Genomic DNA, 13,590 nt, shown 5'->3' on the forward strand with positions numbered 1-13,590 from the left:
CTCATGTTTGTGCCATTTCTGTCTTTTTTCTTAATGACACCTATTTGACACATGATTAATATGCAGGCTGTTTGTGCCTGTTACATAATGCAACCCAGGGTGTGTGTATGTGTGTGTTTTTGAGTGGGTGTGCATAAGGAGTAAGCAGCATCATGAAAACCATGCAGATGACACCTAGTTATGAAATCTTTTCACAGGATCTGGACCCTGTGAGTCAGAAGAATATTGAACATTAGAAAATGGTTTCAGTAAAACGTTTAGCTTGGGGCACATTAGAATCCTCCTGGTCACATTAAAATACTGAGATGAGATGCTTAGGAAAGAAATTACAGGTTTTCCAAGTGAAATATGAGGTCATCCAATAGGCTACCAAGATTTATTTAGTCTTCACGTCTGCTGCGCCTTAACTCAACATTTTTCTAGTGTTTTTGATCTGTTCTTCTTTCTTTAACAATTTTGAGTGACTGGTTTTTGACCCTCTTTGATCTTTTTTTATTAGCTTGTGTGATTTTCAAGTAAAACAAAAGTCACAGTGTAAGCAACATGAGGCCAAAGTCTCAGGAGCAGTCACCTTGCTGAGTACTAACTTTCCATTTATTTAAAGTAAACCTATTATGCTTTCATATACAGAAACCAGTTTGAGGTGATTTAAACTTTGTTACGTTGTGTGTTAGCAGCCATCAGAAGTTTGGGTACGCTGTGGCCATAAATGGGTGGACACGGTCAGCAACAATACTCAGGTTAGGCCGTAAAGTTTAAACAATTCTAAATTAGTGTTAATTTGCCAAGAAGCTATCCTTATGGCACCACCAGCGTGAACTGCTGATGCAGCAGAAATCAAAACTCATGAGGCCAAAACCTTTTGAAAGGAAGTACAGGACATGGCAAACAGCAGCAACTGTAAAGGGAAATAAAAATACCCCCCACTCACAGATGAACAGTTTCCATCCACTCTATAAGCACAAACACATCATAAACAGACACCTTAGTAGGACTACCGAATGTAGTGATGAAGATTTTGTAATGAAGGACGGAATATATTTGATGTGTGTATGCGTACAAACAAAGCTCTATTTAAATGTAAAGAAGCAGTCCTATTGTTCTGAGAAATATCACAGAGAATAGCCGCTCTGCTGATGCTTGTGCAAACTGGCACTCCCTCAGTACGTCATCATGGTAAACAACTTCTTTCACATTATAATAGAAAAGCACTGTCCCATATTTTCCCTGCCTCTTTCATAGGTGGCCTGCCCTGCTCAGATGGAATAATCGGGTTCCCCAATTGAGCACGAGACACAGATCGTTTTGTTTTTCTTTAGTTTGTTGGTCCAATTGGGAAAAAGCTCATATCACTTTGGTATAAAATTCACTGTTAATTATTAGTGAGCTGACAGTTAATTGAATTTCTGCAAATGGTCATTTCAGTTTTAACAAACAAACAAGTTTGGGTCTTAGGAGGTTAAAGCAAGTTAAACTCTTTGTTGATTCTAAAGTTTGTATATGATTCAAGACATAATAAATTATCTTGACCTTACCAGGTCTTAAAATGAGGTAAATACAACGTCAGATGAACAACAGCATGTGTGTTATTCTATTTAACAAAACCTAATCCAGCGGCAGAGTGGGGAACGTATACTTCATAATTCAATAGCTTGTAGAATAACCTTCAGCAGCAACAACTGAGCAGTTTGTAATGAGGTGTTTGAGCTGATATGCTGTGTTTGGTTTTCTCCAAATATGGCGCTGTGCATTATAAGCCAGTCATCCCCACTTTGGTCTCGTCAGTCCAAAGGATTTGTTCAGATGCAGCTTTGCAAACCTAAACGGTGTTTGTTCGTTTTATAAACAAGTCACACCTTTTCACTCTGTTCCTAATTATACTGTCATCAGCTTTAACATTTAACATGCTAACTAAGGCCTGTAGAGTCTGAGAGATAACCTTTGTTTTTGTTTTTTTTGTTTGTTTTGTGTTTTTTTTTGGGGGGGGGGGGGAAGTCTTTTTTGACAGTTTTTCTGAGCATTGCACAGTCTGATGTTTGAAAGATATTGATACGATATTGTGTTAACACACATGTGAAAGCTACAGAGCAGCAAACAACTGCCAGAACTCCTGCTTTTATAGAGGTGCTCACACTCGCTGATGATCAGTTAAGCAACTGCATTTGATTATCAGCACCTGGTCGGTACTTACCCTTTTAATTCCTATGGAAGCTGTAAGGGTGTGCTTTGTTTTTCCACACACTGCTACCGCATTTTAGCTCACTTTTGTTAAATAACTAATGACACAGCACTGTAATGTGTTGCAGTATTTACTTTTATGCGAATCATTTTGTATTTTGTACATATTCATGTTGTCTTCTTTGTTCTTTTTAAGTGTACTTTAAGAAGTTTGTGATGCAGTAAATATCAGATACGGGTAACATGACAAATGTTCAGTTTATAAAGGAGTAGGTAATGGATGATACTAGGTTCTAATTTATAAATAATCGGGTATGAATAACTTGAGTTTACAATATAATATTATACTGCAGTATATTTCTAACTAACTAGGCAGTTCATTCTGTTTCTCTTATTTCTCTTCTTTAACACATTTTTTCTAATGCCAACGTGAAAGAAAGGAAGACTTGAAATTAGAGGTCAAGTGTGTGGCATGATCTTTGGATGCCAACTACATAGTGGGATATTTAGACATGTCATTTAGTAGTATAGTTTCCAAAGTCTTGCCAATACAAACAACGGCAGCAGAATTCAAAGCAAAGTTTTAAATATAAAAAAGACATTCTCTCAACATTTGACCTTATTTGACCTTGAAGAAGAGGTCAAAGGTCAAAGGAATATTATATTTATAATCCCTATATATCACTCTCTATTTGTCTCTATATTGTCAATACAAGCAATGGCGGTGCTAAACATAGTTTTACAAAGCTTTATGTAGTATTGTTGTCACTAACCGTCAGATTAATCTACTGGCCTCTGAGAAAAGGTCAAAGGCCAGATGTGACATGATTTTTTTTTTCAATCTAAATTCTAAATAAATTACTTTTTTCTTTTTTTTTGTTCATGTTTTTGTCTGACAGCAGAACATAAAAACATTGACTACAGGAATAGTTATCCCCATACAGTCAAGTCTCTGTCCTGTTTTTTGAATAGTACTTAAAAAACCATAACACACAAAAGTGAAAACAAAATCACAAACAAACAAACATTTAAAAAAGTAAAAACAGAGTGTTTATAAACTTAGCTTGAGCTTGACCTCTGGGTATACTAAACGTTTACATCCAATACAAAACACATATCACAATATCTGTCTAAACAGACCTATCCTCTATGTAGTGCAAGAAGGGACCCCAGACCTGATCAAAGATATCTTCTCTCCTCTAAGTTACCTGTATATATATAGCCATTTTTTTCAGTCCATTCCTTAAAGCAGCAAGAGTTAGATGACGTCCAGTGTCCCATTATTATCCTGCACCCTGTTATGGCGGCCAGACGCACCCACAGCTTCTGTCTTCCAGATAGATTCATGCTATCTGGTAACAGACTCAGGACACACAAAGCGGGAGACTTCAAGAGATCAAATTGAAAAGGACCTTTCAAAAGGTTAATGATCCCATCGCACATGTGGACATTTTTTTCACATGCATACAGCATATGAACTAAAGTCCCAGCTTCTTTCTGACACTTCCAGCAGGTGTCTTTGTCAACTAAATTCAGTCTGAATAGTTTGCTAGGGGTCCAATAGCTTCTGTGGAGTAATTTGTACTGGATACGCTGTGATTGCGTGTGGCATGAGCAACCATACCAACATATAACAGCTTCTTCCAACTGTCCTCTGAAATCTGGATTCCCAAATCTCTCTCCCAGCCCAGCTTCAGCCCCTCTAGACAGGCGATTGTGCCTCTCTGAAGATCCCACAGAATTTAGACGGTTTGATTCTTTGGTTACCAAATAAATCCCCCAACTTAATTCCTGCACTAGCCTACGTGAACGGTTTCTTACCAATTAATAATTTCTTATTATACCAAATAGAGGCTCTAGAGGTAAGATAAGGATTGGTATTAATGAACTGGTGAGCTCTAAACCAAGTCTCTTGTTTAAAAGCCAGTACTGGTCTTCCCCTGTGAGAGAAAAAGGCCTCTAAAGATGTCGGAGTCACTAGGCTTTCCTCAGTCACTACCCAGCACAGCTTCAACTCAGGAGAGTTATTTATCTTAGCTAATTGGGAGAGAGAAAACACATAATGGTACCAGTCCATCTTGGATAGTGCTAATCCACCACTATCTTTGACAGCATGTACTTTGGACCAAAGAAAGACTGTGTTTTTGCCTGCGCACACATACCCCCCCACAACTGTATTATAAAGCTTGAAGAGGTTGTGTGGAAACATTATAGGTAACTTAAACAGATTATACTGGAGCTTTGGGGAAACAATCATCTTTACTCCATCTTTTCCTCCAAGCGGGAGATTCTGTTCAGTTTCATTAAGAGACTCAATTCCACCTTTCACTGCGTTCATGTCATGAGCTGTCAGTTCCAGAATAGATCTTATGCAAGTCAACTCATCAGCCACATTATCTTTGGATGAACTCCTAACGTCAGCTCCATCTAGTGACTCAGCTATTCTGGATAACGAAGTAGCCTGAGAATTGTTGGCTTTCCCTTTGCGAGGTACTCGGCCGGGTATGTGTGAAATAATGACTTTTCTAACTCATTCCACTGCAATTGCAGGACCTAGACCAAAAAAAAAAAAAAAATCAATGGACTTTAACTTATTTTTTTCTGAGAGTTTGGGAGGAATACGAGCTTTGCTCCGACTTAAGCTGCCATCCTGGGCCGGCGTACCACGTGACCCTCATCTAAAGTCTTTCTATATGTTGACAGTACACACAACACTTTTCAGAATAATATTTTCTAAATGATAAGGCTTTTTTTTTTACTCATGAATCATTAAGTTAACCTTAAAGACTTTGGTGAATGTAAAGCAAATTTTGCAGCTGGCAGAATGACACACACACACGCTACATGACCTCCTCTGCGGAGGTAATAAACAGCAAGTGAATTCAGACACAGACCACGGTCTCTGGGTTCACAGCATGTGATATATCCCACCTGCCTCGTTATTCCAAATTAGAACATTATCATAGCCATCTAAGTAATGGATGAGCGCCGGTACTTGCAGAGAACTGTGTGAAACTTTAAAGCTAAAGATATTCTTTACACAACTAAATTATGATCTTTCAGAGAAATATGACTTAAACCAGAGTAGGGCATATCCCTTAATCCCAATGACACATTCCTGTGTGGAATAAAACTTCATCAGTGGTCTTCCAACCTACATTGAGATCTGACAGGAAAATAAAAAATATTATTGTCTGAAGATCAATAGCAACTTTCACCAGTTCTGATTCTGTGATATGATGTGCTGTATGCCCCGACTGCAAGGAGGTACAGGTAATTTGCAAAAGCTTTTTCAAGGATTTCAGGGTTAGGCTGGGTCGTTGGATCGATGACGTATCGTTGAGTAAAATTGCTGGATCGAGAATACACATATGACACCCTATTTGATAAGCTGAGTTCAGTGATTGGAAATGAGCCAGCGAAACCTTTGGAAAGGATGATTTTAGATTTGCATACCACCTTTTTCTTTCCATTTGATTTCATATTTTCTTTAAAGCACATGCGTGTAAAGTGTACCATGGGGCCTTGCTTCCTTTGGTCCATGACCTTTTCAGGGGTGAGCTTATTTGCTTGTGTGTTTTTTTGTTTGTAATGTATTACTTACATCATGTTGAAGTTAAACTCTCAGACCTATGTATATAGATACATCTGAAACCATATTAGACATTTTCTTTTGTGTAGAGAAAAAAAAACATTTATAGTTTTCAGTAACTTTAAGATCAGCCTGTGGTTATTGCAAATTATTACAACTGGTCACATAGTTAGGCCATATTTACATGCTGTGCTCAAATTAACACCTTGAAACAGTTGAAACAGAGCAAATGTTGAATGGTGCTTTGACCATGCACAGGTGATCTTTATCCCTCCCTCATTTCCCTCCTCCCTCCCTCCCTCCCTTGGGAGCTACAAAGCTAGATCCATGGTGATGTGCTATTACTCAGCTGCTTCGGTCACACCCACCCTGTGCCCTCCCCTCCCTTCACTCTGCTTATAATCAGCCAACAGCCCAAAAATAAGAGCAGAATCCTGAAAAAGTCTCTTGCAAGTTGTTTACACATAACACAGTGCCACAGCCACAGAAGCGAGACGTACGTTTCACAGTGTGGGTCATTTTTGTGAGGACAGCAAAACAACAAACCCCTGTGCTCCTGTTACCTCACGGTGCGCTCCCACAGCAGCTGTCTGAATCACAGCAGTGAAGGCAGGAGCCGGAGAACGTCCTCGGATAACACTTGAGAAAAGGTAGGCCGCTTCACTTGGATTCGTTGCTGTTTAACTGTTCTATGAGGCTGCTTCTTGTGAGCGTGCAAGTGTGGCTATTTTGTATGAGAGCTGTACCCGCACAGGGAGAGATCCACCCAACAATGATCCTTTGTCTCCTGAGACCTGCCTGCAATTATTCTGTTCAATGGGATCCTTTGAGATTTCTCCATCTGTGTTTTCTTTGATGGTGGGTTGTCGAATTGGAGACAGTTTAGAGGTTCCATTTAAAAACACAAACACAGCACGTCATGTTTAACATATAAAGTGTAAAATATCTCACCTCCAGACAAGACTGCTACTTCCAGTCAGTACGCCGTTGGGACCTTTTACAGTAATCACGGAGGCATTTTGAGATTATTCTGTGACTTCGGCTCATTAATACATCACCAGGCCCACTCATCAGTGTCAGAGTGAATCAGTGACCTTAAGGAAGCAGGAAGAGCTTGAAGGAGTGAACAAGCTAAAGTTTGGGGGAGTCAAGGCAACAAGTCATTATGCTTGGAGCAGTATCCTGGCATCTGAATGTATGATTAACTTGATGACAACCAGCTTTACTCAAACAGAGCAGCAGAGCTAAATTATTAGAGAAACTACTTCCTGATTTTGGTTAATGTGATATGTTTGGATGAATGGATGTTTGGTGTAAGCTGATAGGGAAGAACTATAAAGGCTGCTGTGGTTTAAATTTTCCAAGAGAGGTAATGCAGAGACGACGGCACAGGGAATATCCAAATTCTAGGAAGACAGCCTGCTGCTGTACACAGGCGGATTCTGCTCAGTCATAGCTGTTAACAACTTGTCTTGTTTCCTCCCACCACACAAAAAGTGCTGTTCCCATTCTGGGAGATCTACACACACACACACACACACACACACACACATTTGTAAGTGACAATCTTTAAGTGACTCAAAACAGAGGGTGGTAGGAGAAGACTTAGTGACAGCATGCTGTCATCTGTGTGCCTGAGTTTGATGGATGATGCATTGGAGTAAAGAGCCTTGTACAGAGTTAGCGAAAGGGTTGTCACACTACACCTCAGTTTAGCCTAAACTCAAACATCAACTCACCCCCACAGCATGTTCAGGGAATGGTGCGCTGGCTGGCCACAGAGTTCGCTCCCTATGCAAATACATACACTGGTGTCTTTACTAGGATCTATACCCTCTTTATTCTTAACATTTAAAAATATTATGAAAGGACATAGCAAGTGCACTGGTGAGATGAAAAAAAAGTCCACAAATAAGGAATATTTGCTTATCAATAGTGTTCATCTTCCGAATTTGGTTCCTCCCCTCCTTTGCATGCCGCTGGGCTTTTTTGTTTTGTGCGGTGACAAACTTTCCAGTATAGAGTGAGATTTACTTCCTCTATCGTCACCTCTCTTCTCCGATTACTGCTAAACCAAAAGCGCTCACAGTTACATGTGCACCGTGAGTGACCTCATAGTGTAAATGACAGGCTCAAGTGTTTAAGATAAGTTATTAAGCTCACAAAGACTAAAAGGTGACAAGAGTTTGAAGCTACCCCACCCTGTGGCCTCCCTGCTCACAGAGGAGGCAGCTCTACGAATTCATTGGCTAATTTGCTTCTTCAAGGAAGAAGTGAAACCTGAGACAACAGGTGAGCAGGATGATTAATGCTCTTTACAGAAAAACACATTCATGCAGGTAAAAGCAAAGTGTTGCTAAATAAGTGCTCTTAGTGAGATAAAACCAGACTAAAGTTGAAAAATGTGTCTCTATCATTCTTCCTCTGACTGTAGGTAGAAATATCAGCAGCAAAAATGGGATGCTTTCAATTCCTCAAATTCATGATGTTTGCGTTCAACGGCATCATCTTTGTAAGTAAAGACTCTCATTGTTTTATAATTTTATTTAAGTTTGAAGGATGCTGACAGTTACTTACAATTTTCTTTAAGTGTGACTCAGCAGTACTGTGTAGTCTGAATGTTGTACAAAAGCATACAAATACAAATCACTGGTTATTTTTACACCACCAACAAGAGTTGTAAACTGTAAATTGCACATTACAAATATTTTCAGAACATTGAGTATTGGACTTATCTATTTTAAAGTTATTAGAGTAAAAATGCATTTTCTACAAGACAGTCTCAAGGCAAAACCCTCCCTGCCTAAGTCTTAACAGACAAAAGCATGGTAGCAGTCACCGTGACAAAAAAGACTGTCTCTTATGCATAAAATCTGTGAAGTGCTCTTTTAACTTCTCCACCCTCCACATGTTTCTTCTTCAGCTGGCAGGTGCTGCCATCCTGGGTGTTGGGATCTGGGTGAAGGTGGATAGCGGTTCCGTCCTTACCTTTCTTGGGAAAATTGACAACATGCCAGCAGAGCTAAGCCAGGTGCTCAATGTGGGCTACCTGTTGATTGCAATTGGGATCTTGCTAGTCGTCATCGGCTTTCTAGGCTGCTGTGGAGCCATGAGGGAGAGCAAGTGTATGCTACTGCTGGTAGGTTGTTGCCTGCTATTTTATAGAGGCTTAAAGAAATACTTTGACATTTTGGCACACTTTCTTGATTGTAGAGCCCTTGAAGGTCAATAGGGCAGTAATTTTTATTTTATGGGAACAAGTCACCCTCAGTACACAAGTCCATTCATCTAGTACAAACATAATAATTCATTGCGTAAAATGCATACAGCCAACAAATAAGGGAGAGGACTCACCAGCCTGGTTTCAGTTTTGAGTTTGAGTTTGAGTGACAATACAGAGGTTACGATATAAAGGTTAAGGAACTATGTTGTCAGTTATTGCTAACAAGCTTAATTAGCAAGACATATCTATAAACTCTAACCGAGAATTTTTGGTACAGCAGTTGTGACCTTTAGCAAATGTATGATCTATAAAATTACCTGAATTGTACATAATTACCAGTTAACAATATAAGCCTTGGGCTTCAGTTCAAATCCCTATCCATATGAAGACACATGTAGGATCTTTCTTTTAGTATTATAAACACAAAGCCGACAACACAAAGATGAAGACCAGCCCAAAGAGACTTCAAAGTGAACACCACAGTGATCCTACTAGAGAAACATAAACAGGTAGAAACAGGCTGGAGCCTCACTGCTCATCTGTTTATTACCTGCTGAAGTTCACGGTCTGGCTGCTGGGCTAGGGTCAGCAAGTGCTACACTTTAACATCACTCGGGGTTCTTGGCTAGCTTTGCATTAACGTGTTGTCCATGCAGATGCTTGCAAAGACCTGAAGCGTAATGTGGTTGTTTCTGTCCTAGATGCAGTTTGCACTTTACCATTGCACCCTTGTCCTTTTGTGCAATAGGAATAAAAGTAATGTCTATATCAACAATGCGGACCATCATTTTCTTCCTCTCGTACACAAACTGAGATCAGCTTTTCTCCACGCTTCTCCAAGGACCAACAACTCAAGCTAGGGTTGCCCACAGGCTGGATGGTTGTGACACTGTTCTCTAGTGACAGTAAACAACTACAACATGTAAACAACAGTTTGCAAAACTTTATTCTAGTCTGTGCACAGAGGCACTACAGAGCAATAGTTTACCCTTAAAAAGAGAAACAGACAAACACAGATGCCTGCTACCTGCTACTTAGACCACATGTTACCCCCAGCTATAGCAAGTAATAAGTGCAATCACTGCAGTAATAGTGGAGTTTCTTTTTCTTTAAGGTAGAATATGTGGAGCCATCTATCCGACACCAGCTTGACCTGGAGTACAATCCATTGCCTTTAATCTTTGTACTGAAAACACTGCTGCAGCAGGTTAACGAATACAGCTTGTTCCGTGATCTCTGTATGGCTAATTTACCAAGAAAATTACACAACAGTGGCAGGACAGATTACAGGTTTTTCTGCTTACGCCCACTTCTGCTATCTTGAACTGTGAAGTTGGTGTTGGTGTGGCTGCTCTGACCATCAGAGTAGGAAGTCTGACTTCCTGATCATTTCAAAAGAAAACTCATGATTCCTGACTTTCCACCTCAAATGGATCAAAGCATAAGTAACAAGATGAATAGCTGTATTGTTTAATCACCAAAATGAAGAACAAACGTTTTTGGAAGTCTGTTACAGGAAGCACGCAAAATTATTAGGAACGTAATTAGTTTTCGCACTTCAGCTTTGGCTTCATGTTCCACCTTCTGAGATTGCTGCTTGGTTAGAAGAGGGCTACTAAGCTCCCCACCAACACTTTTGGTATAGCCAGTTGCTGGCTATATCTCCATGTTTGTTTGTAATTCTTTATGCAAGAAAATTAATTTATGGATACTTTGTGAAAATAAAAGGTCAAAAAATTTCTTTTAAAATGCTCTCTCAAACAAGTTTTTTTTTATTCTTTTTTATTTAAGCTACACTTAAAACAAACCCATTCCAGTAATGGATATTCTTATCTCCTCAACAGTTTTTTATCATAGTCTTGTTGATCTTCATAGCAGAGGTGGCAGGAGCAGTGGTTATTTTGGTATTCAGACCGCTGGTAAGTCTCTAAAGAACTTACAGAGATAATCTTAGTAGCTGCATTATCATGACTATTTGAATGCAAAATTTGCTTCATGTGTGTATGTTAGGCTGAGGAGCTGTTTAACAAGATTGGTCAGGAAGCAGTGAAGAGCATCAAGCAGGGCTATGGGAACAATACTGACATCACAGGACTGTGGAATTCGACAATGAGCACGGTACAAAAATCTGCTAAACGATAAAGTCAGTGGCTTCTGTTTTCAGCAACACTTTTGGTAACGTGCCCACTTTTTCTGTCTACACTAGTTTAAATGTTGTGGATTCTACAACTCATCAGAATTCAAGGAGTCTCCTTACTATAAAAACCACAACAATACATTTCCACCACAGTGCTGTTTGAACCCTGAAAGCACATGTACTGATGGGGTAAGGACAATTCAAAGTAGTAGAAAAAAAATAATTCAAAATGTCTTTATAATTACGATATCTCTTTAATCTAAACCTACTACATATTTTCTTTAGACAATCACTGGTTGCTTCCCAAAGATCCGGAAGCTGATTGACGATAACACCGCTGCTATAGTGGGAGTGGCGCTCGGGATTGCAGCTCTGGAGGTATGACACCACCGTTACATTAGGTTGAACTATATGGTAAATGGATGTTTCATTTTTCTCCTTTTGGCACCTTTTCTTACCTTATTTTTGAAATTTTATTCCCTTCAGTTATGTGCCATGGCTGTCTCAATGATCCTTTACTGCAGGATAAAATCTGAAAGTGTCTAACTACAAAGGACAAAGGCCTGAGAGAAATCCTTTAAATCACTGGAATCTTTCTATTTTTTTTATCACTTCCTGTAATGAAAGTCTTGTGCAATCAGATTTAATAATTTAATGTAACAAATCTATTTTTGCTACATTTAAATCTAGCTAATAGATGCGATTAACAAATGTATTTTATCCATGTAAACATCTATGTATGTATGCTATCTACTTAATCAGCTAAGCACACTGTACACACACACACACACACACACACACACACACACACACACACACACACACACACTGTGTATTTGACCAATGATTATTTAATGTAGTCCGTTAATGAGGAATTCAGTGATAAATGTATTCATTGTGATAATGAAACAAAACCTGTTGTCAATATTGGGCACTGAAAGGGTTTTTTTTTTCTTTGTTTGCTTGTGTTCATTTTGCACAACTCAGCTTGTAAATTAGCACCAAAGTTGATACATGATATGTTTATATGGTCTAAAAGTGACTGATTCTTAAATAAAGTCCACATTTCTGGGAGTTTTTGAACTGGCTGCAAGCATTTGTGCCATTTTACAGAAGCTATGATGGTAAGTGCAGGTATGAAGGGACTAATTTATTATTTATTACACTTTATTACACAAGAAAACACATTGGACATATAGAGGTTACCTTTTACTTTTAACTAGAGAGTTTAACTTATCTGAAACCATTAAGACAGGAAACATGAGCCTAAATGTGAAATTCTACATGTTTTTGTATGACTTGGAGCAAATGGCAGCTTTAATTTCAAATAAGAAGGCTTCTATGTTTGACTCGGGCAGCATGAATTACCTACATAGAAACTGTTAGTAGAGCTGAAGTTTCTCATCCTAGTTTAGTCGTGTATAAATTTGGACTCTGGCTTCATTGGACACTTAGAGTCTGGATAGAAACTTCCTGGTGCTGAGTGAACAGTTGATCTTTGGAATTTGCTGGTTAATAAAAGTACAGGACAAGGATTAAATGACTTGTCTAAGACAATTTGCCTGCAAAGATTTCCACCATGTAGTAAATACACTTAACAGCCATTACATTAGTTACACCCGTGGCCCTCCTTTCCCTTTCAGAACTGCCTTTGTAGCACAGATTCAACAAGCTGCTGGAAACATTCCTCAGATTATTTGCTCCATATCGATATGGAGGCATCACACAGTTGCTGCAGATTTGATATGAATCCATGATGTGAATCTCCTGTTAAATCACATCCCAAAATAGATTGAAATCTGGTGACTGTGGAAGCCATTTATGTTCAAGAAAGCAGTTTGAAATGATTTGAGCTTTGTGATGTGTTGCATTATCCTGCTGGAAGCAGCAGAAGATGAATACACTGTAATCATAAAGAGATGGACATGGTCAGCAATAATACTTGGGAAGGCTGTGATGTTTAAACAATGCTCAGCTGGTATTAATGATCCCAAAGTGTGCCAAGAAAATATCACCCATCAGCCTGAGCTGATCAGGAGGGGTCCATGGTTTTATGTTGTTTTCCCCAAAATCTGACCCAATACCACAAATGGAGACTCATCAGATCAGGCGATATTTTTCCAGTCCTGTATTGTCCAATTTTGGTGAGCCTGCACAAATTATAGCCTCAGGTTCCTGTTCTTAGCTGACATGAGGGGCACCTAGCGAGCTCTACTGCTTCAAGGTTTGCTTTGTTGTGTGTTCAGAGGTGCTCTTCTGCATACTTTGGTTGTAACAAGCAGTTATTTGAGTGGCTGTTGCCTTTCTGACCATTCTCTCTCTTTTTTTTGATACTGTTTGTTTATTTATTTAGGAACATTTTTATGCAGAAACCCCCCCCCAAAAAACAAAATATTATGAGGTCATGGGAAGACAATATATGCCCGTGTATACAGCTGCACATCCACACATACATATATC

At 39.1% G+C, this 13,590-nt stretch overlaps 1 protein-coding gene across 2 annotated transcripts; it reads left to right on the top strand.

Moving 5' to 3' along the window:
- Window positions 1-6,186: 6,186 nt before the first annotated feature.
- On the top strand, window positions 6,187-12,213 carry tspan35 (tetraspanin 35). 2 transcript variants are annotated; one of them, XM_040045731.1, is made up of 8 exons: window positions 6,187-6,420; window positions 8,205-8,282; window positions 8,694-8,909; window positions 10,838-10,912; window positions 11,004-11,111; window positions 11,200-11,319; window positions 11,416-11,508; window positions 11,617-12,213. In XM_040045731.1, the coding sequence occupies exons 2-8, from the start codon at window positions 8,226-8,228 to the stop codon at window positions 11,674-11,676; spliced, it is 729 nt and encodes a 242-aa protein (XP_039901665.1). In that variant the 5' UTR covers window positions 6,187-6,420; window positions 8,205-8,225; the 3' UTR covers window positions 11,677-12,213. The 2 variants fall into 2 exon arrangements, with proteins under 2 accessions (XP_039901665.1, XP_039901666.1); XM_040045732.1 differs by lacking the exon at window positions 6,187-6,420 and adding an exon at window positions 6,427-8,062.
- Window positions 12,214-13,590: the final 1,377 nt, after the last annotated feature.

Source organism: Simochromis diagramma, unplaced genomic scaffold (genome assembly GCF_900408965.1).
Source record: "Simochromis diagramma unplaced genomic scaffold, fSimDia1.1 OVJJ01000150.1, whole genome shotgun sequence".
NCBI classification, from domain to species: domain Eukaryota; kingdom Metazoa; phylum Chordata; class Actinopteri; order Cichliformes; family Cichlidae; genus Simochromis; species Simochromis diagramma.